This window comes from Varroa jacobsoni, unplaced genomic scaffold (genome assembly GCF_002532875.2).
Source record: "Varroa jacobsoni isolate VJ856 unplaced genomic scaffold, vjacob_1.0 scaffold_479, whole genome shotgun sequence".
In the NCBI taxonomy this organism is placed as follows: Eukaryota; Metazoa; Arthropoda; class Arachnida; order Mesostigmata; family Varroidae; genus Varroa; species Varroa jacobsoni.
Genome location: NW_019213381.1, coordinates 42,461 through 69,899, shown reverse-complemented (window position 1 = coordinate 69,899; position 27,439 = coordinate 42,461). Strand labels below are relative to the sequence as shown.

General features: G+C 42.9%; 1 protein-coding gene across 3 annotated transcripts in view; it reads left to right on the top strand.

Moving 5' to 3' along the window:
- Positions 1 to 23,412, top strand: part of brat (tripartite motif-containing protein brain tumor) — a 72,427-nt gene extending 49,015 nt beyond the window's left edge. For all 3 annotated transcript variants that reach the window (XM_022833796.2, XM_022833797.2, XM_022833798.2), the window contains 4 exons: positions 6,916 to 7,245; positions 7,443 to 9,486; positions 9,742 to 9,999; positions 10,478 to 23,412. In XM_022833796.2, the coding sequence (XP_022689531.1) occupies positions 6,916 to 7,245; positions 7,443 to 9,486; positions 9,742 to 9,999; positions 10,478 to 10,707 (2,862 nt within the window). In that variant the 3' untranslated portion in view covers positions 10,708 to 23,412. The remainder of the gene's footprint in view (positions 1 to 6,915; positions 7,246 to 7,442; positions 9,487 to 9,741; positions 10,000 to 10,477) is intronic.
- Positions 23,413 to 27,439: the final 4,027 nt, after the last annotated feature.

Below are 27,439 nucleotides of genomic sequence, written 5' to 3'. Positions count from 1 at the left end.
TATTTGAGTCACATCAACACTGCGTACGGCTCTTGAGTGCTGAGAGGTACCAGTTCATATCAGTCTGTCGGGTCGGTGGCTGCTGAAACTGTAGGAGACTGCAGGTCTCACTGCCTTAAGGGTCCCCTGCTCAATGTTCATGACGCGACTGCAAAGAACACCACGGTGGCCGATGGCCCTCCGCTATTGGGAGCCCACCAGCCAGCGCCCGTTCATGCTTCGCTCGTTTAAAATGGAACATCGTCGATTCTTCTGTTGGCCCCTCGAAACAACTCCAGTTCATGGCGTAAATCGGCACTCGATTCGCTTGGACAGCTGCTCGGCTGGCTGGCGCTACGGCTACTACAGTAAAAGTTGTTTGTAAAAAGACAGAAATTAAACAGACAGGAATTTCGTTTCGTCGGCATTGGCACCACAAGCATTTTACTGGCAGACAGCTTTGTGTATTGTGCGCTAATATTGTACCGCTCCCTCCAAACCGCCTGAGCGGTGCGTGCCGTTGTATTGAAACATTACCACACTCTGCGGGATACTTCCAGCCTTTTGGGCTGAGCGAAGTATAGACGTCCGTCGGCCTTAACAGCCGGGTGTACACCACAGCACCCCCAGCAAAGTAAGGCGGCGTTGCTGCTAGCGCCAAACAAATATACAACTAAACTTCCCTCTTTATTTGCTAGCTCAATAGGCTGGAATGGTGTTAAACCAAGGCTCAACGGAATTATGTAATAATGGAATTATATACGTTATAGTTGCTTCGCAGCCACTGGTGCTAGCTCTTTATATAACCACAAATGTCTTTGTGTGTTTATTCAATATATATTTAGGCTTAGTTATGATCTTTCATGGACTATGATGTATATATTTATAGATTCATATTTTAATGTTTTCATCATTACAATTCGGTCACGCTTATCTGGCGGGATAATCTCTTTCCGCGGTATATATCTTTAAGCGCCGAGTTTGACGTCACGTTGCACTATCCCACCCTTCTCGTGATCCGTCCTGCGCGTATCCGGTGAAATCCCGCTCTTTCCGAAACCATCTAACGTGTTGCTCAATCCCGGTCGAGTTTGTGCCATAGGGAACGTCTACGATCTCGCAGTAAGAGAACTACATAATCAGACCTTTTGCCGTCCCAAAGCACATTCTGCTGTCCTTGCAGTGCTCGTTGTGATCAGTACTGTCGCCTTGTCTAATAGGATACATTCCCATCTACCTCCAAGGGCCAATTTGAAGATTCCTTGGTCAACGGATGAAATAGATAGTTATTTAATTTCCCTGCTTTTTCCCACAAGCCGGCACACGTTGCGGTCGCATACGTATTTTTGTCGTCAGTCCATATCTCCCGGTCCGGAGAACTTCACGTAATCAGCCGGCGTAAACGTCTGGGTATCCCTGATGGCAAAAAACAGACGCCTTGGCTGATTCTTCGCAGGACTATTCCAGCAGAATACCACTGAGGGTTTATCCATAGGTCTCCCATTAAAAAGACTCTGCAACAATCGTCTTATCGCTACCCACCGAGGACTGGCTAATTCATATACCATGCATAGAGCGGGGCCGGTGTTTTTAATGGCGGGCATACCGGCTGGCAAGTGCGTACCAACGCAACTAGAGCTTGCCACTCTGTTTTGTCTTGACAGCCACAATTCTTAAGTACGGATGCCGCGCGTTATGCTTTCGGAGCAACAACAGCGCCGGTCATTTTCTTTACTGGGTACGATCCCGGAACCGGATGCAGCAGAGCTTTTTTTGGCGTATAATCGCGGATCACTCGAATTACCCTAGTGTACGAATAAACTCTTGATGTAGTGGAAAATTACCGAAAAATTAGCCGATTATTCGGTTATATAAACGTTAGCCATAACCACAGTTGACACTGGTTCATAGCTTATCCACCACTTTTTTTATTTACTACGTGCCACAAGTTTTTTTTGTTTCTTCCGTTTATGCAAAAACGGCTTCCTTTAGACGTGGGAGTTTATTCTCGGACCCATTCGAGGTAGTTGCTTCTCTTGCATGCGAGTCGAACCACCTTCGGGACGTACGTTTCAGGAACTGTCGTGCTTCTCTTGCATTATCTCGTCGGCCGAGCACCCGCGATCCTCACCTGCGCACTGAAATCCTTCGATCCACCTCTTCTGTCGAGTCTCATCAAAGACGATGCTCTCCAATCGTCCAGACAGCTCACCAACGCTTTCATGTCGCTAGTCATCCCACAGAATAAAACGAATTGACTTCGATAACTGGCAGGAACGAGTTCTTTACAGCCATTCGCTCTGATGACTGCAGACGTGCGTTTATTTATACATTAGTATTATAATATTCTCATCATTATAATATTAATATACCTCTGGTTCTTAAAAATGATTCTTTTTTGGCTGGTTCAGTAAAGCTTCGTGAGCGGAACTATAGTTATCGCAGTGACTAAAGCAGAACCCGGCCTTCATATTTCATTAAGAATTTTGAGTTTTCAAGCCGAGATAATTGTGTTCTATATTCACCTATCTGTAGCGGCTATTTTCTCAGCTGGTAGGGGGCCAGTTAGTCAAAAATTTATTTCATTAGTTCTCCATTGAAGGTTAGCGCAACATGCCGATAGCTCACAAATGATCCTGATACCTTACAAACGAAAATATATCCAAATATCGAACCGTCCTTCGCTTACTTTTTTCCATGCTTCGAGGAAGATCTTTAACGAATAATGGGTATAATATATGCAGCATTTCATACCCCCAACTGGAGACCCTGGCAACGAATTTGAAGCTTGAATTGAGATAACCGTAATAGCGGGGAATAGTTGGAAAAGGAATTGCTTTCACTCATTTTCTCAATGTCTGCTGACGTCAGTAAATTCGAGGGCAGGAGGGGTTGAGGGGGCTCAATGTTTAGCTTAGGAGTTCAGTTCCTTGGAGTCAACGCCCTCGTGACGACGCCGCCAGCCCGTTCCCTCTCTTAGACGGCCTTCCGTCCGCTCAAGAGGGAGGGTTAGCGACGATGACCAAGTCCTCAAACCATGGATCCGGTCGTTGTCGTCGTCGTTGTTTTCCTTGTTGTCGCTGTCATCCTAGTTACACTGGCGTTCGTGGTGCCATTCTCCAGACGGCCGGCTGCCTGTTTGCCTACCAGCTTTGCTGCTTCGAAATCTGTCAGCGATGCGGCCCTTTCACGCCCTGTCGCCGGGTTTCCTGTTTATAGACGCCGCTACGTATTTACCCTTCCTTTCAGAATGGGGAGCAAGATGGCGGTTCTGATGGCAACTCCGAACAGCAACAGTGGAGGACACGAAAACCAGCACCTTCACCACGTCTATCTGTTCTTTCTCTAAAGTACCCTCTCTGCATCCAACAGCGGTTCTGGCCTTGTGTCCGCTATACGCTGCTGAGGAAAGTCGCTGCTGCTGACTTCGAGGCTGCCGCGGCGGGTTCGTGCCCCGTAGCCCACCGAGGACTGCCATCGAAGACAGAGAGGGATAAGGGAAGTGAAACTCTGTTTGCTTCAACATCAAGCTCTGTTCTGCCCGTACCAGCAGTAACAGCCATCAGCGTACTTCGAATTTGATTAATTCAACTATTGCCGGGCAGCAAACATGGCTAGCACGCTTAGCACGTCTTCTAATTAGAAACTAGCTAGGCGGCATGGCCAACTTTAGGCCGACGGAGATAGGGTCCAGACTTGGTTGTTAGTTTTTGACGTGATCAGGTTGTTCGGGATGTTGTTTTCTGCTACTGCCGCTGGTAACTTGATATGATCCGACGGCAGCTGGTGGCAAAAACTGCGGCGAGCTCTGACGACTTCCGCCCTCCCTTTGGGGCCGCGCCCGGTCTGGTTGCTATTACATAGTTACACATAAAAGCTATTGAAGTTCTGTGGGCGCCAACAGTTTGAAGGCTATATGCTGTGTGTGTGTGTGTGTGTGTGTGTGTCTGTCTGTTTGTCTGGGTCTGGGTGTGTGTGAGCGTATCGGATTGGTGTTGCCTATTGATGACTAAAACTGTCGGGAAGCGTCACCCATCGGAAGTTCCACCATTAGTCAGTTTGTCATTTATAGGCGGCCGTACATATGTGCCTTTAACGCGCTCTTAGCGGAAGCTCACCGGTAGAGCAAACGACAGGGTCAGCAGCGGTGTGGTGTAGTACGCGTGGCCATCGTCGCGGCCTTCTAGCAGAAACGGTTTGCATTGTTCTGCAAACCTTTTGGGAATAGACCCTCGACAACAGGAGTTCTCATCCAGTTAGAAGACGTCCTGGAACAGACATACGACAACTGACTTAGGCCGATGGGTCGGCTAACAAAAACTTCACTTGCCATTATTTCTTCAAAGCGGCAACCTGCGATACGACGGAAAACCACGTTACGGAACTACGACAAGCACGCTCTGAAGTGTACTCGCCGTTGTCTGCCGGCGTTTCTCTGCTTCTATGAATAGCGAAAACGGCACGAGAGGCCACCTTCACTGTTGGTTGTACCGTGTACTCCTAATCTAAATGCAATGCGGATACATGTATCCATCGGCGACTAGATCGTTCGGAATTGCACGTCTGGTACCATTGTTGTGTATTGCTTCGAATAGCTTGTCCCTAGTAGAACCCGAAGTGTATCTACGTCTGGTTTCAAGACTAGACCAGTTGATGTGTCTCGAAGTCTATCACCGCACCATCACGGGGACCGAAACCTACTCAAAAAACCAGTACTAATTGCGCAGTTGTTACAATTGTTAGTACGCAAGTAGACATCGAAGGCTAAAAAGGAGCTCTATGATTGATAGCCATCGCCGTTAGTTGAGTTTGTTGTGTCGTCACAGCTGCTATTGTTGATACCCCCCGTAGCTGTCGACCATTATGCGGCTCCAAATGATCAAATGGAATAGTAACTGAGTAAAACCACTCGCCGAAAACATAGCAGCGATTTGAATGAGTGTATATGCGTGTCGCTACATCTGGATGCATGTTTAGCTGAGACAGAGCAGGAACGGGTGCGGGACACGGCGGGGCGAGCGCCGCTAGAACTGCGTAGGAGATGTCTTGTAGAGATTCATTTTTCCTATTAACATGTATATATGCACACTTTATAAAACATATATATACATATATGTTCTATAAAATGCAAGTACGTGTTCTCATTTTTCCGCCGTAGTAGTAGTATAATTAGAAAAGAGACAAGGTCGACAACGAAAATCTGCCACCTGAAGCTTGTTGTCTTCAAGCACTCTAGAGACGAATAAACTAATCGAGTGGATAGACGATAGCCGCGGCTAAACGCTCGGTGAAATACTCGTCATTTTGATTGATTTTTTAAATTGTTACTCATAGCAATGGTAATAATTGTACTAGTGAGTGTTCTTGGTATATAGACATGCACCTATATCTCTCTCTATTGCACAAGCAAAGATATAACGGCAGTTTTATATAATCAATCGTAATATTTCGCAATTGCTACAATTTTAATTAAAACTATAGACATTTTATTGTTGGTCCCGTTTACTGAATCTGTTGTGAACCCAGCTCGATCGACCGATACACACACACACACATATATATACATATATTTAAGTATCTATTAAGCGATTTAGCCAGCGTACAGTGATATACGCCTTTGTCAACTTGTTGTCACGAGTGTTTGGAATTAGAATCTCCATTGTCATGCACGTTAATGGCCAATCCGCCTACAAGAATGGATACAGGCGAAGGCTAACAAGATAACGTACAGGAAACTGATAAGAAGAGATAGAATCAAACTATTTTAATAAATAACATTGTGTAATTCGAAGTGGGCCAGAGAACGGTAAGGACAGATGGCCACTCAGACGTGTCTGATCTAAACCATCTGCTGCAGTTTACATACATATTTAGAAGCCAATTGAGCTAGTTCTAGCTTCTGATGGCTATTTAGTACTGTTAAAAGATGAAGTAAGCGAATGGAAAACTCGGCTGATATGAGGCATGCGATCCCAAATACGAAAAAGCCCACAAAGGTTGGACAACTCAGAAACGCGGTACTGAAGCTCTATGCTGGAAGAAGCAGTGACCCGATAGCAAACAAAGCACAGAAAACAAAAGTGGCTTTATGTCGATCGATGATGGATACGGTGCAAATATGTATCCCCTTCCGTAACGTGGTTAGTATGAGAAATTATCGTTCATATATACCTTACTCATATATGCCTTACTCGAATACACACATATGTACGTATATATACATATATGTATAACGCATAAATATGTATTTGAACGACCGCTTCGCTGCGATCTAAAGGCATCGACAAGCTACCTATATGACACGTTCGTTCCCTTTCGCACACGTCATTGCACCTTCTGGTTGAAAATGACCGCGACTGATGCTGGACGTATTTCATGTCAGATCAGCGGTTCACATTAGAAATTCAATGAAGAATACAATTAAAACTATATATATATATATATATATATGCCTCCGAACTGTTCGAGAGCCTATATTTGAGCCTATATCTATGAGGCTACGGAAACATTTGTGGCCAACCATATATATATATATATATATATATGCACAAGTGTGGAGCAGGGTGGAGTGTCTAAATCTGTACTTGTTATGCTAGCAATTTCCAAAATTATATCGAAATAAAAACAGATATTTGAATAAACTTTTTCCACGCTCTAGAAGTGCGGTTTCTGACGATCATGCCTATTCAATATAACGACCATCGCCACAATTATTTCATTAATTCACGATCGAATGACGATTTTAATATTTTCCTTCTTTAATCGTAATAATTTTTTAAGAATAACCGGGCGTCAAGCGGTACTTGTGGATGCAAACTCGCTAAAGTGTCGCTTAAATGCGGTATATAGAAAGTGAAAAGTGCAAGGTCCGAAAATGGCTAAGATGTACAAAACGTGTGAACGTGTTAATGACAGATGAGATAAACTGATTTGCAGGTGAAGCTATCGCTTGGCGGCAGTCCTTCAATGGGCTCGAACGCATGTTCCTCACCTAATACACATTCGCCTTCGTCGTCGCTGACGGGTACACCGACATTCGGCAGCGGAGATTCCCCGCCTGCTATAGAAGGAGTTCTTCCACTTCCTTCCTGTCCCTCGCTTGGACCTCTCGGTCCACCGCCACTTGGTCCCGTGGCGCAGAACGGATCCGGAAATGCTGGCGCTCAGCCGACAGTGAGCACCAAATGTGGGCTCTGCCACGACACCTTTACCATACCCAAGGTGCTATCATGCCTGCACACATTTTGTCAGCCCTGCCTAGAAAAGGTATGCTCATTCTAGCCGATTCAGCTACGCAATTCTCAGACAATAATTCTCATCTATGTAGTTTCCGATCGGATTCTATTATGGTTACATTTGCACATTATCATAATAATCTATTAATTCTATTTACGCAGTTTTATAGGAGAATTTCATGGCCTGAATTTACTACTAAGCCGTTCTTCTCTTTATCGGTTTTTCAGGTGCAGGAGGGCCCCGAAAAAATGAAATGCCCACAGTGTGGCGTCGAGACAGCGCTGCCGGGTGCTGGCGTAGTAGGTCTTCTGAGCGACTACGCTATTTCGAATATGCTCGAAAGTTCGGCGTTGGATGGCGGAAGTCCATCGTGCACGTCATGCAAGAGCAAAGAATCGGGGGCTATCGCTCGCTGTTTCGACTGCGCCAACTTTCTATGTCCCAACTGCGTCATGGCTCATCAGTTCATGCACTGCTTCGAGGGTCACCGTGTGATGACCCTAGGTGAACTGCAGAGCTCAAAGGATGCGCAAACGGGAAATGATAGCGGGTGCAAGCCAGACAAACCAGTGTCATGCCTTCGGCATAAGAATGAGCCACTCAAGTTCTTCTGCCATACTTGCAACCTACCGATATGCAAAGAATGTACACCGCTTGACCATCCCAAAGGCTTGCACGACTACGACCTTTTAACGGACGTGGCGCCTAAACATGTTGAGGGACTGGTCCATCTGATTGAGGAGGGTCGCTCGAAGAGCCATGAGCTAAAGACACAGCTCAAGAACGCCGAGCAGGGACAACAGAGACTGCAAATGGCCTACCAGAAGGCCCAAGGTGAAGTGAGCGACACGTTCCAGTTTTATCGCTCTATGATCGAAGAACGTCGCCAAGAGACGCTCAAAGAGCTTGAGAACGTCTACAATGCCAAAGTGCTGGCACTGGGCATGCTGCAGAAAGGCGTTCAAGAGACTGTGGACAAAATCGTCCGTGTGACCGAGTTCGTTGAACGACTCACCAAGTTTTCATCTCATACTGAAGTGATGGTGTTCAAACAGCTGTTAGACAACAAGTTTCAAAGTATTCTTTCGTACCAGCCCGACGTGAACAGCGCAATGCAAAATATGGATCTGGAATTTGTTTCCAACTTTCAGGCTATTCAGGTTGGAGTGAGAAACACTTTCGGCTATATCAAGCAGAGCCTGGAGACAACAACCCCGCCAACGTCAGGGGGGCCACTCTGTAACGGGAACGGAAACGGCCCGCCGGGGGTCACCGGACCCGTCAGCAGCAACAGTATGTCTGGCGTTTCCTCCGCACCACTTCAACAAAAACCACTCGCACCAATCGGGCGGCCAATTGGTGGTGTAATTGGAGCGGAACGAATGCTCAACTCTCATGCAATGACGCTTTCCTCATCGCTCATCTCGGCCGTATCATCTTCACCATCGATCTACTCCTCGGCCATGAATCACGGAAATAATCCAGCTAACATGAACTCGATGGGCTCAATGACATCGATGGGCTCAATGACAGGATTGTCAGGTGGCTCGCAAACATCGTCGATGACCTCATCAAGTCCAGGTATTCCGAGTATTCCGTCGATATTCGACTCATCAACACTGACAAAGCGTCTTTCCTCGGCCAGCAGTCTAGGCCCATTCTCAACATCGCTTGATATAAACCCGTATGAGAAATGGTCAACCGGGGGATGCGGCGACATCTTCAGCGGATCGTGCGCGCCTGGTGTCGTTTCGCCTGCCGACTTCTCGCTGACACCAGATCCCCCGATGGGGGTTGGAGTTGTTGGTGTTGGTGTATCAGCTCCGATGGGAGTTAGTGTACCGCCGCCAACAGCGCCTGCTAGTGTCGATTTAAGCTCGAAGTTCGTGTCGCCCTCCATCTACCCACTCAAGTCCCAACTCAAAAGGCAGAAAATGATCTATCATTGCAAGTTCGGTGAGTTCGGCGTCATGGAAGGCCAGTTCACGGAGCCGTCAGGTGTAGCCGTGAACGCCCAAAACGATATAATTGTTGCCGATACAAACAACCATCGCATTCAGATATTCGACAAAGAAGGTCGATTTAAGTTCCAGTTCGGGGAATGCGGCAAACGTGATGGCCAGTTGCTCTATCCCAACCGCGTGTCCGTAGTCAAGACGTCAGGGGATATAATAGTGACGGAGCGCAGCCCTACGCATCAGATTCAGGTGTACAACCAGTACGGACAGTTTGTGCGCAAGTTTGGTGCCAACATTCTGCAGCACCCACGAGGTGAGCTCCTTTTCTTTTCTCGCGACTTGTCAAAGATCCGTCATACTACGTTCTACGCTATTTTCATTCTGCACAAGGGCATATTAACTTGTGGTATGTAGCTGAATACCATTCTTAAGTAAATTTAAGCTATCGAGAAAAAGATCATTGTATTTTTCGACCATACAGCACCATCTCATACAAAAGGGCTCGCTGTGACAATATGGATCGATACTAAACTGGCCGAGACCATTTTCTTGTAATTAAACGTTTTAGGTATTACGGTGGACAACAAGGGCCGTATTATCGTGGTAGAGTGCAAGGTGATGCGCGTTCTAATCTTTGACCAAGTGGGCAACGTCCTGCAGAAGTTTGGTTGCTCCAAGCACCTAGAATTCCCCAACGGCGTCGTAGTCAACGACAAGCAGGAAATCTTCATCTCGGACAATCGGGCCCACTGCGTCAAGGTATTCAACTACGAAGGAGCATTCCTCCGTCAAATCGGAGGGGAGGGACTCACTAATTATCCTATTGGTATGTACTATACGATTTGTACTGTCACTAGCTATATAGCTGTAATGTATATTTTACCATTTCTCATTTTTGAATCTTCTCTTTTAAAACTCTGTTGATTGGCAGTTATGTTTTCTTGCAAATTAGACATTGCCACCCATCTTCAGGTACAGTAAATTGGCTCGATTTAATAGACTTCTCAATCTCATGCCCTATAATTACGCGTCTTATACACGTTATGAACACTGCCAGTCACCGTAGCGTTTTGAGACTTATTGCATTGTAGATAGGAACCATACGATCTAGACAATCAAACACTATAGATCGTAAATTATATAATATGTTTAACTATCTTGCGCATTATTGTTATTTTTACGATCGATTATTGTTGTGTGGTTTGTATACAATGTGTGGACAGACCCGCAAACTATATACACTATAATTCACTAATGTTGTATCTTTGATTCGATATAATTTCATACTATTTGGATGCGCTTAGGTGTATGCATCAACCAACAGGGTGAGATTTTGGTTGCGGACAATCACAACAACTTCAACATCACCATCTTCACGCAGGATGGCCAGCTCGTGAACGCGCTCGAGTCCAAGGTGAAGCACGCGCAATGTTTCGATGTCGCCCTCATGGACGACGGTAGTGTCGTGCTCGCCTCCAAGGACTATCGGCTGTACATCTACCGCTATATACAGGTGCCCGCGCTAGCCCTCTAGGCAGCGGAAGAACAGAGTGTAGGGGGTGAAAGAACGGACCAGCATCCGTCTCCTGTGAGGGTACGGTAGGCGACACGCGGGTCCTGCTAGCAACTTCAGCTGGCTTATACCAATAAACATACTACTTCAGCTACTACTAGTAAGGCTAATAATAATCATCACATGCGGGTCCGTCGTCAAGAACGACGGATGGCGAGTGTTAACGTAAATAAGAAAAAAGATGCCCCAGTTGCTTCCAAGTCCTAAATAACGATGGTTATACAGACATAAATCTAGAAAAAGCAAACACATTCATTGACGCAGCCACATACCTACGTACACACGACGGAGCTGCTACCTACTCGGTCGTAAAGAGCTAATTATTATTAAGTTATTTAGGGGAGGCTCTTAAATCGACGAAGGTAGATTTTTTGACGCTCGCATTGTATCTATCATTTGCTATTATTGTAAGTCACTGATAACTCGCGCGTTCAGTCAAAACGGCTCAGCCCACTCGCTACTCAATTATTATTATTATCCGTTACGATCACTACCGCTACTACAATTTCGTTCGGGATAATTTTTGAATCGTTGAATAATATTATTGATTTATCATAACGACTCAACAATCTCGTTCTAGACAAACAAACACACACATATACACACGATGTATTGCTGGTCCCTAGATGATAGAAAAACACAAAGTCTATTGCGACTCGAAACTCGAGAAGAAGCAAGTTATAATAATGGTAACAAGTATACTACCACTACGACAACAGTACTATTACTAGCCATATCCTCTCAAACTCACTCGTGAACTTGGCATTCGTTCTGAGCAGGAGCGATCAGGGCCGAACACACCCAATACGAAAATCCAGACATTTATTACTACCGGCTCGAGTCACTAATCCAACTTACGAATCGTGACTGAAGCCAACCGGTGAGGTGTCCACAGGGATGTCCTTCATATATTTTAAATGGACACCTAGCGGGTGGGCGAAAAGAATTATTTCAAAAAAACAAACAATACACAGAGCACTCGAATACAGCTGAAGTGGATAAATAGTACTAATACATACAAATACAGTATGTAATACATAAAGCAGACAGAACTCGATACACACATTTATGTATACATACATCGATTAGATATCAATAAGACACCGAACTCCGTTGGCGTGAGATACGCTTGCGCGGAGCGTGATTGATCGACGATTTACCTATTATAGTATAATATTGTTACTGTCGACTTAGGTGACATCTTGTCTGTGCTCTATTATTACGATTCGTATAGAAAGTCATTTGACTGACTAAAACTAGTAGAGGAGCTAAAGCGAATGTACAGCTGATTGATCGAACGGGTGAATGGGGTCAAGCTGGGTGAACATTGTTGTAATGGGAGCTCGACGTCCTGTTAGTCGACGTCTCGCACATCTGTTCACTGTGTAGAAAGAACCTAAATGAAAAATAAGGCTTAGACGACGTTTTGGGGCCCGTGGTGGCCTGCTAGAAGCGTAATCGTGATTTGAAATGGCACCGGATAAAATTATATATGTATATGTGTGTCGCGAGTGATTGTCCATAATGGTTGCTGATTAACTGATGCTCAGCAGCAGACTTCTGCAAAAATTCAGCGACTCACTATGACGTCGCTACAAGGTGATTTATTAACTGATTTATCCAATCCATCCGCGATGAGCTCAAAGTCGTGAACTTCATTGGAGTGAAGTACCCTTGAAGGTCTAGATCAAGCTGTCGACCTCAGATCGAGCGCGCAGAGCAAAGCGCAACACTTCCGTGATGACACGACATGCATACCGACGAACGATGGCAGTTAGCGTTCTAATGGTAATACTAAGGGGGAAGCACGGATCAACCCACACCAGCAAACTGTAATTACGGATTAATATATTTAAGGGTATAGAAGGTGTTATGCTGACGATGCATTTTCGTCTTATCTTTCCAACCCATCTGCAGCCGAGCGACGATACATTCACGCTGGCGCGGAATCATTGTAAGGTTGCAAATAACTGTCGGGCTACATTTGCCGTCTTCCACGAAAGAACGATACCGTGTATGCGTGTGTGCCTGTGTGTGTGCGCGTGTGCGGGTGCGTGTGTGTGTGTGTGTGTGTGTGTGCGTGCGTGCGTGCGTGCGTGCAGGTGTGAAGTGCAACACCCCGAATACCCGTGTAGTCCTGCCGAAGGAAGAAAAACAAAAAAAAAACAAGAGCTCGTTGTGTTGGTAGCGGGCAACTGCTGCTCGTGCTTCATTAAACGAATGGGGCAAAAAAGAGGAGAAAAGGCAGCGAGTTAAAAAAAAGGATCATTAAAGGCGATAGTGGGTAGGGGAACAAGGGTCGGTCCTAGTTGATTGATTGATTGTCTCTTTAGTTGTGTTTCTTGGTGACGCTGTTAAACGTTTCGGCGATCGCCTATTCAATGTTATGGCCCTCCACCCGACCGCGTCGTTCTGTCGGGTTATTTTGTGTATACAGTAGTATATCGTGCACCAGGATATGGACAGTTGTGTCCAGTTGAAAATTGTGCAAACGACGCATGTAAGCCGGCCGTCGGGTTCACGAGGCGCTCAAGCACATATGATCTCTTAGTTTTGGTTGGTTGGTTGATTGATTGCTTCTTTGATTGATCATTCATTGGTTGATTGGTTGACGGATGGTTCATTGATTTGTTGGTTAGTTGATTGATCGATGAGGAATAATAATAATCATACGACAATAATAATGATGATGATCGTGAATATATATATATATATATATATATATATATATATATATATATATATATATATCTATAACGGTAATCCGACGTGTGCGGCAAGCTGAGTAAGATAGAAAACGGCGACGTTGTCGGTTGATTTATTGTGTATGATGACGATCATTTATCAATATGATCGACTAACTGATTGATTGATTGATTGACTAGTTGACGAGCGCCATTGAGTTGAGTTGTTGTGAGACGAATGCAAATACTAAACCGTAAGAGAAAGCAGACAAAGGATACAAGTGTACACAGAAAAATGAAAACTAACAAACTATAACAATGGCCAGAAATGTCAAGTTCAGGTAGATAATTGTATCGACAAACTACAGTAAAAGAAGTACAGACGGACACAGATAGACAAACAGAGTAAACTTTATTCTGATTACCGTTACAGATTACCTACCGCATCAAATATAGTGATCCACGATAATGAACCTCTCCCAGATCACGACAAAATGACAACATCATTAATAACAATAATAATAATAATAACAACATGGTGTGCAACAGGCAACAATAACAAAATAGCATAACATTATTATTACCTATTGACGCTGAAGGGAACTAATTGACAAATCCCGCCCGATGTCAGTTATGCAACTTGTTCCACGACAAGCGCACTGCTGTAACTTCCCTGAAATATCACAATATCGATAATAATAACAACAACAACAACAACGCCGATAATGTGTGCGTACGCAGTTGAAGGCACACATCGCGAATATACCCGTATGACTAGATATGCCCTCTACAAACACACATCTGCGATCAGATTGTCGGCTGATCAGATGTACCTCAAGGTACCACCGGCCGTTGCAGCATGAGACAAGAGGCGCCCTGGAACAGGCGCTGTGCCCTGTCTAGGCTATGGGACGCCCTCTTCGGAGACAGAAAAGTCAAACGCTGGAGCGCGGAGCGATTGTATTGGCTCTCCGCCCCCCAAACATAGCACCCTAACTCGCCGGTAAAAGCTGACGAATAAAACGAACAAACAGCAGGCAAGAAAGCCATTCACTGGAAAGGTAACCCCGAAGGTCATTCTTGTCTGGCAAAATGCTAGGACGTTCGCGTCTCGTTGTGCCACGAGTTTGGCCTGAGATCGACAGAATAGCAATGCCATCAACAAGAACACGTTTGGAGTAAACCTTTAACCACTTGAGCTGCTTGTTTGGTCAATAGAATTTGTTATTCTTTTGATCCCGTTTGCTCAGGTAGCTGCTGATTTTTGAGGGAAATCAAGCCTGCTGGCCATTTAATGGCGTACCTCTCTCTCTCTGTATACGATACTTTTACTATAATTAATGCTGCTATTATTATATTATTAGTAGCCCATAGCATGATTACGACAGAACGGATCACAACTCGCCAGTCATATAAATTATATGTCATATTAATAGACCACCGTACGTTGGACGCTGGGCGCAGAGATGCTGCGAAGGCGTTTCCATAGTAACGATTACATATAATATAACGATAATAGTACTCATGAAACAGTGTTCGTGCTGGTGGCGTAATCAAGCAGCTTGTTGCTCAATAGTGAATGCTGCAATAACAATGCCACAGCAGGTTCCTCTCTGAACTCGGTACCGAACTAAGTGTAGAGGAAACTTTTCTGGCTATCGGAAATGAGACAAACAATTGAACAGTTACCTCTTCGGTGCTCACTGCTTCGAAATGCAAAAATCGAACGCCGGCTCCTCAAGGCCAGTCGTAATCTGAAGACCGAACCGCGTAGCGTACCGCACGATTAGACAAGTCCTATATGCTACTAACTATATGCCCTAAATGACAATGCCGATAATTATTACACAATATTAATAATGATGATGATGATATAAAGGGGGAACGAAGTTAAGAAGATGCATTAAAAAAAAACAAACATCTATTTTGTATCTTTCGATGGATACGCGAAACATTCAACAACAAGTTAACGGAGGTAATTGAGTCCTGCTTAAGTTAGTAAGTGGCGGGGTAGTTAGTCGCTGAGTTAACGCGCATCAATATATACACATCAGTCAAATATATATATATATATATATACATACATACATATATCTATATATACGTCTGTTCCCGCTGCTTTACGATTTGCCTCTTTGCTATCGCTGTTTACCGTGACCCTTCGTTCTTCGTTTATAGTAAACACAGTGCACTGTTCTCCAAAGCAAGATACTACTCTACTCGAGGACACTTCACCTATGGAAAGACAAAACGACCCAGCTTTGAGAAGCGGACGAAAAAAGCGACAGAGATAACGACAGAGAGGGAGAAGAGAAAACAAGTGTGCCGTCGTCATTAAACATTCGGCTTTTTTTTCTTTGTTTTGTTTTGTTTTGCGTTCGAGCTGGGATTTGCAAGAACGGTTGAAAGTTCGGGGCGATCTATGCTCACCTCGCCTACGTAACCTCTGTCTATGATAAGTAGGAATCATAGACATAGAACAACAATTTTTTCTACATACACTGGAATCAAAAATACTGTGTTCCTTATCCTATACCGTCACTTTGCCTAATCCTAACACGCTCTTATATCTAATAGGATGAATATGGCTGACATACCTATGACGATCATCATTTTAATTATCAATACTGAAAAAACTAACAACAGGGGGCTGTGAAAAACAATCGAGCAGTACCCGTTGGATTTATTTCATTTTGATACGTTTCAACGGTTTACATTGAATTTAGCCAGAAATATGAGGGGTATTGTTGATCAAGTTGGACTATGTAACCATTCGACATGACGATCTTACAACTATTGATAAGTTACCCTAATTTATCGCATCATTGTGCGTGCATGCCCTGTACATTGGCTGTTCGAACGGAGACGATGTTATACGCGGAAACGATGACATAATGATCTCAACTGTCAGAAAGGCATCGTCGAACCAGGCGAGTTAACAATGGGTAGTTTTTTTTTTTTTTTTTTCCCAAAACAAGGGAACTCTGTAGGCCACTACAATATTATTTTCGTAGTAGCAGTGGTAGTTATCAATGCGCCAGCAGTGCTCGTTGTATTTATATATTATAAACATCGTATTCAATCACAAAGAATCATATCAATTCCGCGTAAGCAGTACCCCTGTACTTAAATCACCTAGAAATAGAAATAGCGTCTGTCTCCATATTTTTCAACTACTCTCGACAGATTAGCACTAATAATAGGCCCAGGGCTTTCCCTCTTGCCTTGACTATTCGACGTAGCTGTTTGGTAATATGCGCCTAATGGTCCTGCAGTCCATCTCACTCGTCTAGTTACCTGTTCTTGTCATTGCTACTGCTGCTGCTACTACCTCCAATATACAGAGTGGCAACAATGATAGTAAAAGCAAGTAATAAGCGACAGCGCGGTGTTGTCGAGTTGTGAATAGACGTCTGCACGTACACGTACACATACACGCCACGATTTGCCGTGCTCTTGTCGGTCTCATGTTTAGGACGCTGTCGAAACAGACGTTGCCCTTATATTCTTTGGTACCGATCGAGTAAAGTGGGATTCCGTGGGAATAATAATATTGGTCAAGTCATGTAGTAGGCGGTACCGAAAGCGGCAACGAATGAAAACGGAGTGTTATTTGCGGTGAGCTTAGTTCCTTTTTTCTATTTAGGCCCGTGCAACTGCATGAAGCGTACGAAGGAAAACAAGCCCCTGCCATCATCAGCTATACGAAACCCATTTTTTGTTACTGCCAATTAATCAACAGATGAATTAGATGCTGTATACTATTTATTTACGCCGCCAAATTGAATGTAACAGACAACGACCCCATTTACATCAATCTAATGCGTATTATACACACATTCATTGAGTCGGAATAACTAACCAGACCATTCTTCGAGTTATTCGATCCTGGTGATTCCGCAGATGGCAGTCGTAGGTCTCGCAAGACCACTAACAACAACCGCAACAATGACAACAGGAACAACAGTGCAGAACTTTACAATTTACGCTTCAGTCGATCAGTCCAAGGTCATGTTTACGACTGTGACACTTGCATTTGCCCCTGGTGATGCACTGAAGCGTAACTACGTCTGCATAAGCACGGAAGGAAAATTTTCCTGCCGTTTACGTACGACATGTACGGCTGCTATATTTTAACGAGTGCGTCAACGATTTCGGAAGCTGCTGCTGCTGCTGCTGCAGCAGACGGAATGATAAGTTCGAGTAAAAACAACACATAAATAAACAGACGCGCTTTCCTTTGACAGAAAATCATTTATTTCCTTCTTATAAGCGGCCTGCGATACATTCGTTTTGCCATGGGACTGGAGAAAAGAGCTCTGTTTTAGCCTCCCCGTGTTCGGCTGCGGCCACTGCTACTGCTTGCCCTAGTACAGACTAGACATGGGCAGAAATAGACAAAATTTTGTACGCGATTGCGAAATACTTCGTCAGTGTGCTTCCAGTCAATGGTTATATTAACGTGGACGATATACGAGAGATTAGGAGAAAACAAGAATAGAATTCCAATAATCATCAGCACTGATTGACTACTAGCTTCTGTTAGTGCGGCTAGACCTGCAGCTGACGACGACAACGAGTCATCAACTAAACATGCCGATTTATTCTAAGACAATAATAAGATTAAATCTCCCATTAGCAAGCTGTCGGGTCTAAGTTGCTATCGTACAGGGACTGTGACATCGGGCTTCATTTTTACGGCAGAAGAAAGTGATAATGGTACCAAGGAGGAAATAGCAACAGCGGAGATCGGAATGTACTACTGGTATACATTTCTTCGGTGGCGTGCTTATTCCTGTTTCCGGATAGCGCAGAATGGCACGTACGTACAGCTGTGAACATGCAGTGCTTTCTCTAGAGATAACGGCAGTGACTAGTTCTGCTTGTGTAGACTTGCTTCTTGTTTTTGAGCGGGACTTGAGCCGTCCGTTGGCGTCATTTACGCGTAGGATGGAACCGTCACGAGGCACTACTACCTCGATCGTATGAATCTACGTACAAACTAGACGGAAGGATGGGCAAATACAGTTGTGCGGCAAGATCTAGTTGATTGATCGATCGATTGTTAGACGGTGGTCGACAAGGACTGCTATGCTCCCTGCCATAATGAGTAACTCTGGCAGCTGGATTCTACCCCCCACTACGACAGAGCTATATCTTCGGCTTTCTTACACGCACCTGTTAAAGGTGGCCAATAACAAGAAAGATCATTTTTGTATCTGTGTGTAGCACAAAAGCGTTGACTATTGACATTTTAGCAATTAATATCATTGTTATATGATTAGTACCATATTAACAACAGTAATAATCACTGTATAGTAACGGTAGTATATGATGATTGTCGTTCAATAACGGCTACTACTATTATAATAATGGCTGAATACATATGAGAGTATCTGTGAATTTATTTGGTGTGCAATTTCTTAGAACTGAAGGGGTTGGCTGCGCTGGCGGCCGATGGCGTACAGCCGATCGGACAGGTTCATCCTTTCCCTTAGCTCCCTAGTCACTGTTAACCAGCCTCAGTTATTTTATCAAACGTGTTACAAACAACAACAAATGCTAGAACGTTCGTGCCGGACAAACTGTTTATTACTAATATCTATTGTAACTAAGACAAAGGCGTTCCCGTTGCACGATTTCGTAGGGCACGTGGGGCTTAATTCATCAGCTTCTTCAAACGATTGAGAACCGGACGGACCTGTAATTGATGTATAGATTTAGGTGGCGATATAGTTAGCGTATCCATTGGCGACGATATCGGCTCGCTACGGTGTACGTGGTTACGGTTATATTTTAAAAAATGGAAACAACAAACAGTTTTGAAGGCATGTTTTCGCTATTGTCTGTAATCTCTGGTTTTTTTGTTGTTGTTATAGCTTATCTATTGCTAGAAGTATACAAATAGCAATTGTTCTACTACCAATACTGGGTCCTGTGCGAACGAATTTTGGCATTTGATTGTTCCTGAGTGGGTTGTTTGTGTGTCGTTTTTGGGTTACAGACGTCAGCCGCTACGGGCTGCAGCCTGTCGTGTCGAGTCAACTCACATGACATCAGAAGATAATCATGGTGATGTATTTTTTTGAAAGGTGTTAGTGTGGCAGTAGAGTTTGTCCCGTGTACGTTCATGTACGGTATTGTGCAGAATAGCAACGCCCCAGTAGGACGTATCTTTTTGCCTTGGAATAAGGCTAACCTTCCATCGTTGATATAGGCGAAATCTACCCCTTCGAATCTCGACGAGAACCCACCTGATCCAGAAGGCAAATACCACGAGTATGGGTCCGTACTAACGGCATCGGTTTGCTCATAGGAGGAGATTCAAATGTTGTCTAAATTATCGACTGCAATCTCGTTACTAGTGGAGTAACGCCACCTGTTATAAGCGCGTCTGCTCTATAATTTATCGTCATTATTTATTATTGTAGCTAGAAAAAAAAGCAAAGAAAATCAAATGAAAACGAGATCTCCATCTCCATCTCCATCTCCCTCCCTCTCGCTCGCTCGCTCTCTCTCTCTCTCTCTCTCTCTCTCACCCACTTTATATATATATATATATATATATATAGATATAAATCTAAGTACATGTAAGATATCTACTGTACTTCCGATTCGATATAGTTCTGCCGCTTGCAACATTGTCTATCGACCATCTGCCCATCCATCTGTACGTCTTCAAAGTGAATGTATTTATGAAGCGGCGTATTCTTGTCGTACGTGCCGCCGTAATGCTCTAGCAGCGTTTTTCTCTGTCAGAAAAACACAAGAAAATGAAACCAGTAGTATGCACAACTGACATCCTCTCTGGCTGTCTGTCGGATCAAAAGGTACCCAATAAAGCATATTAATGCTGCGTGACCCATATAATCCTTATTCAACACCCTACGTATGCAGACACCTCTATAAACCTATCCACACATACAGACAAACACGTTTGAATGCCGTTCTATGTTACTTTTACTACGACTAGCAAGCGCGACAATTAATTACACTCACGCTTGAAACCTTTAGTTTGATTTTAGGGAGTAGGTAGAGCATGGGGTGCCGACGCCGCCGCCGCCGCCGCCGCCGCCGTCTCCATCATAGTAAGTCATTAGACGTGCTATTGGCGGACTGATTTAAACGATTTTGTGCTTTGAACTTCTGCTATCATGGTCGGTGCAGCTGTTGAGCTGCTTTGATGTCAACATTATACTAATGAATGAAATAACATAATTAATTCGTTTTACCGAAAGGGAAGGGGTTTGTTTCGCCCCCGAGAGTTTCGGTCGAGGTGAAAAGTCACCTACAATATATATATATATATATATATATATATATATATATATATATATATATATTCAGCAAGTATACCACTGTCGATCTTGTTTCACCCATTTTCTGTTTTGACGCCAGGGCTCACCTCGTCGAAGTCAACCATTTCGCTCGTTCGGGTTGCTAATCGGGCCGTTGTTACTAGCCCGATAGCCCCTAGGTGATGGTATGGGATTCTTTTGCGAGAAGGCGCCTGGTCTCGTCAGTTTTTACGGACGTTATCTCTTTGGACTGTTATTATTTATTTTGTTTTATTTATAAATATTGACTGGTTAAATAATAACAATAATCGAATGCGTATATGTAACAGTAATAATAATGTGACGAGACATAATGAACGATGATAAGAACAACAGCAACAACAACAATAATAAAGAATGGAAATCTTTTATGATTATATATATATATATATATATATATATATATATATATATATATAAAAGAGAAACGATACTATACTAGCAGTGATATTATTAACAGCATTGCTGACGAAGATGGAAACAATGATTCTCCGTACCCGATGATGGTGGACGAACGAAAATGGACATAACATAAATCCCTCTCCTCACCGACAATTATCAATCACTGCAACCATAAAAATGACAAGAACAAATCCAGTTTGGAATACTACGGAAAAAAAAAAACCAAATACGCCATCTAAACAGTGGCCGTCCTTCCTAGACGGGACTGTTTTATTTGTTTTGACCCGCTTTATCTCTTTCCCCATCTTGTTTGTATCCCTAATGATAAGTGGAGATTTTTGTCAGGACCGAGTATTAGCTATTGAAATGTTAAACTGATGATGCTGCTGACGACGATTATTGATATTCGTAGATTAACCGGATAGTTGGCCTGAAACGAAGAGATAGGACGAGAATGTAAACGCAACCCCACTTGGGTCCTGACTTGTTTAGATTATTTAAATTGGGTGTCGCTTTAAAGTTTCTGTGCGTATAGATAATAAATTGCTAATAGTAATAACGCTGATGGGATATATAGAGAACTAACAGAAATCGATGTAATGAATAGCAGGCTGACGTCTCTGCTATCAGCCACCGTATTGCTAAAAGAGAAATACATTTATTTACTAAATATGCTATCCAATAAATGTGGAATTACCTACGGAAGCTGGACAACATAGACACTATTGAGGATCAGTTGAACTAGCATCGTTTGCCATATTAATTAGAGTGATAGTGTGGGTATCGTTAAAATGAGACAATGTTCGATAATAACACGCAAACAACAGTTTTCAACTGATTCTCTTGTTGAGCCATCAAAAAGCCTGTTGATTGTTTGATAAGGGCATAAGCCGGATAAACACGCTGCCCCGTCCCGAACTCTACTCGTCCCTAAGTTCAGCTCCACTTCAGATTACCACACCTTTTAATCGTCACCCTGATTCTGACTAATCAGAACCCTGTCGCTGGACCTGCTGACTAATTCTAAACAAAGAAACAATGGCCACAACAAGATTGCAACAAAGAAACACCAACAAAGATTTGAACACCTAAACATTACCACATTATATATATATATACGTCACATTTATAGATATGATTGTATAGTAGTATTTGTTCTTTGTCATCTTGTTCTCATCCTTTGCTTCCGTTTGTTTTATAAGTATATATATATATATATAAATACATCGTAAATAAAATTGCCGACCTATTTCTATAGGTCGGTCCCGTTAAATATTTCGATAAATATGACGACGTTACCGTAGTTTGTTTGATATAATAAACTTTTTTTTGTTTGTGTAATCTCTACACTGAGTAAGCTATCACCGTAGGTTAAGCCGAGCTAATTTTCCGTTTTGCGCAGACAGACACCCCCGGAATGAGCATGGAGGTGTTCTCAAGAAGCGCGGGCGCACACACATACAAACATAAAAATGACTATTCACTCGGTTACTCAGCGACTACAATAACAACAACATTCAACAGTCCGTCGCACAAACGAATCGTACTGATGTTATAGTACAGCGCAAGGACCACCTTCAGAGAAGAACCTGAAGAAAGGACAAATATTTAAAATAACAGCCCTCTGACTATAGCCATATTGTGGCAAGACGATCGTCAGGCGCGCCACAATGATATACTACTCTTTTTATTTTTTAATTAATTTTTACAATAATAATAATAATAGTAATAAAGATAAAAAAAAAGCGATGTTGAATGTACTAATCATTATACAGCGAGTATTGTCTTGCGTTTACTTTTAACACGAATATTTTAGCAATACTATTGATTATTGCTATGAAAGGAAAACCAGCATGTGACAAAATGCCGCCAATGATAACTGTAGCTCTGACAAACGGCCATAGGGCACGAACAGCCAGAGAAGGAGGACAAAGTAAATAGAAAAGGCCAAACAACAATAGGACTGATCTTCATGACAATAATCATGACGACAAAATGCATAAGTGACCGATGACCGAGGCCAGAAAGATGCCGGAGATCAAGATCTATTAAATAACGGCGTTGACTATAATGACGGTAATAATCACATTGACACATACGGGCGGCCATGATAAAATAACGACAATTATGGACGAAGAATAAAGTCCCTGCGACGTGTAAGAGAGGGCGCATGCGACGTTCACCGGCGTTATATTGTCCTCGCAAAGAAACCGCTACAGCGTTGCGGGATTATGTTAAAAATATCGATTGGTGTCCTTAATTAGGTAAGGCTCTTAAACTATAGCAAATAGTTAGGTTGATCTGATTGATGATGCATTGCATTGGCCCTTATTATTTCTAACATTTACATTCCCGTTGCCCGTTTTTGTTGACTTTATTTTTTTTTAATTTTCAATTCAGTAAATAGCTAGGCGTCAAATAAAGTGTGTATAATATCTTGACAGAACCGTGACAGACGGCAGAGCATAAACGAACGTAGAAGTAACCGGTATAGTAGTGGTGAGACACGATAACTGGAATTGGTATTTACAAACAGATAACACAACTTTTCTGTTCAACGAATTTCCGTTCACTGAAATCACATCGATATCGTATATTGGGAAATGAAGGACTATATCTAAGCCACACTGTTTTTCCTAGCAGATAAGTGTTGAAATGTAAATACCTTCAACATCTTCGAGGTCTATTGTGGCTCTATTATAGAAAGATGTGCATCTTTCGTGTAACCAAATTATAAAAGGTGAGGTAATATAGAACAGCTCTATATTGTACTAAATTTCATCGAACCTTTGTTGAACGACTAGGAAGTACGAGAGTCGCCTCATGTATAGCCGCAGCTTCGACTTTCCCAAAGATACGTTTTGAAAATAAACTGAAAGCAACTTACGTTTTATGAAAGTCACTTTATTGACCTTGGTCACCTTGGGGACTTTGTGGGTCAGGGAGAGGTGGGACCATATAGGCCGCTTCATATATGAAATCGGGTGCCGTCAATGCTAACTTTATAATCAAAACTTAATGGCCCTAAAGTTCAGCTCAGTTTAGCAGGAATGCGTGTATATATGTCTAGTCCAGTTGCGGTATCATAGGTTAATACTCGACAGAGAGTCTTATGTGACTGCTTGTAGAAGAGCTTTTGACAACCTGGTTGCATCATTCATACAAAATAATACTGTCAACGGTTGCACTACAATCGGGCTAATCACAGGGTTAGAGCTCTTTTCTACGTTTCCTTATTTGTTGTTTACTTTATCGATAGTGTACGAAAAAATTAAAAATTCAAGTTCCACGTGGATGAAAAGTACATTTTTTTGTTACCTTATATGCTATGCATTTCATGAATGCCGCAACGCTACCACGACGAAACACCAGGGAAAATTTGCCGTATGTAGAGTAACGACTCTATCGCTGAGCCACTGCCGAAGCGTGATTTACGAAGTTCAAATATGGTGTTTGGGACCTAAAGCATGTACATCACTCTGACCGGACGTCTGAGTTTGCTGACGATCATCTCAAGGCGCTTGTTATGCAAGATCGTGAAAAGATGATCTGCCGCCATACGACCGTCATTAACCTCTTCAAGTCCGATGAACTTCAAGCTCCACCATCTCATGAAATTTCTGAATCTATAGACAAATTGCGGCTTAGCGTTGTATCTCAATAGTTGACTCGGTATTGAGTGACATACGACCATAATGACCAATTTTTTTGCCGAATTTCGCCGGTGGTAGGTAGCTGTGAAGCTCTGCAACGATGCAAATCTTAAGCCGTATAACCGTTGTTGGGAGAATGCTCAGTCAGGCAGAATACCCTTTCGCGTTTTGGCTGCATGCAACTGCGGCTAATGTTTCCGCTGTCAGCCAAATCTTCGCTAATCCGTAACTATCATCACGATAACCCGAGCGCAGAGAAACTTATTCATAATTTGATAACAAAGAGATTTATGTGTATGCGGTTACGATGTCCTTCCGCACCCCGTTGTCAGTGGGTTTAAAAATCTGCCTGTGACGTATACGCCCTATTAGGTAGGACACAAAACTGTTATCACCACGAGTGCGATAACAGCATGTAGTTTAGGACGAGGGGAAGCGAAGTCGTATCGGATTGTTATTACCGACTTCAGCAAGCCGTCGATCACGTCTAAGGTCGGGAGTTGTACCGCTAGTTAGTCGGCTTGAGAAATCATGGAACTTCGCCCGACACGATGAAATCAAACACACTGAACGGTAACGGGAACAAGGACATCCCGCCAGATCAACGTGACTGAGGTTCAAACGTTATAATAATAATAATATACAAATTAGTACGTCTACGGCAATATAAACGCAGGGAATGTCGCTGTAAACCACTTGCTCCTACTTGCAGATAATAGAGCTAAGTCAATTTGCTCCAATATACATATATATATATATATAAAAAGAAAAAAATGGCGGAGCTAGGAATTAGTACACCTATGTACAGAAGCAATTGGTTTAGTATTCCGAAGGGAATAATAGAATATGTACAAGTCCTTGATTCGTTTAGTTTCGGACGGTCGTTTTTGTTCAGTATAACCATCAACTAGCGTTTTAGGACCTAAACCACTTATAGAATCGTTCCAAATGTTTCTTTGTGCAATATGTCGAGGCTTTCTTGATAGCACAAGCGAGCGAGTCAACGTTGTCACGTCGAAGCTTGTTGGACTTTAACCCAGTGGCACTCTGTCCGGCAGATTCTGGGCTATACGGTGGCCATACGGACTCATTTTTTTCGTTTTAACCATATACAGTTATATAACACTTCGACAAACACACAGATAAACTTCCCTAATGATACGTTTACCTTTGTAGAAGAAGTATGCTGGCGTGACGTTTTCCTTATCAGATATTGTACTCAAAATATGAACATTAGCCGAAAGATTGCCCTTACCCATATGGGGCACATCCTTTCTATCGTGATCAAGCAGTCGATCATTTCTGCAATCGATTCTTGCAGTGACAGTAAGCATATATACGTACGAGGTGAATATAAAATGACTTGCTGCCTCATTCTTGCGGAAATTTTTAAGAAAAATGACATCGAGTGGCTTTCGTGGCCTCAAAGAGAGTCTGTTTGAAATATGACGTGAACCTGAGATCTTCGCGAACAATAACGCTATAGTAACATGCCCATAGAAAATTTCTTATCTAACGATCCTATCGCAACAAAAGTATCATTAGAACTGCATTTTTCAATAAGGTCAATCAGCTTTAGGCTCTGCAGAGTTTTTGCCGTGGACCTACCGCTGAAGCGCGCTCCGTCTGCAGTCGTATATTCACTTGCGTACATTAATCGGAAACAGGCGAGGAAGCCTGTATTCTTCCTGACGCTTCAACTAAAGGAATCATGAAAATAGGTTTGTTTGGTACGTCTTTTCTTGAAGCTTTCACCCGTTTTTTTTTTTTGGGGGGGGGAGGGGGGTAACGTACTCGGGACTATACATAGGCGAATAGTGATTTTAGACAAATTTAAATCGGCAATGTCGGTCTTTGACTGACAGTGTTTATTATCAGGCGTTGTTGGGGCGCCTGATAAAGCCCAGTACCTTATCTAGGTAAACAAAATAAACTGCGAGTCATGTTTTTCTTATTTAGTCGTAATAATTGATAGCTAATAAACGTTATTATTCTATGAATTAAGCCATAAAACAAGGTGTCCGTGCTACGGGAAATACTGCTTACAGATCTTGTGAAAATCGAAAATGATCGTTTGAAATGAGAACGTCACCCACTGACAATCAGACGACGGTCAAATTGTGTGTCTGATATAGATTATTATAGCGAAAATAGACTACTACGCTTATACGACAGTTTTAATGCAGAGTTGATTTTCTCTCTTAGCAGCTTTTAATATGGTTTGCAAGGTTTATGTATGTAATAACTTAGAGGTAAAAAAAATTCCAACGGCATTTAGAATTCCGTGAACATATTGTAAGTCAGGATCTTGGCGCTAAGATAATTTTCGGATCTTCGCAGCGGTGATTTACTACTCACTCCAAGTACCTAATGGAAGCACCAGGGTGAAACGTTCCGTAGAAACAATTAGCAATCACCTGTACTAGTCGTTTGCTGTTGCTATGTGAGGTTTCTTGCAGTTATAAATTTTTAACATGTATAGAATAGTCGAGCCGCGCAAGCGGGTGACTTGACGGGTCTCGTAAAGATGTTATCCCTTTAAAAAAAACGTCTTAGACTAATGGTCCCTTACGACAAGAAGAATGACATCAACGCTTTTAGCTTTTCGAGCGCACTC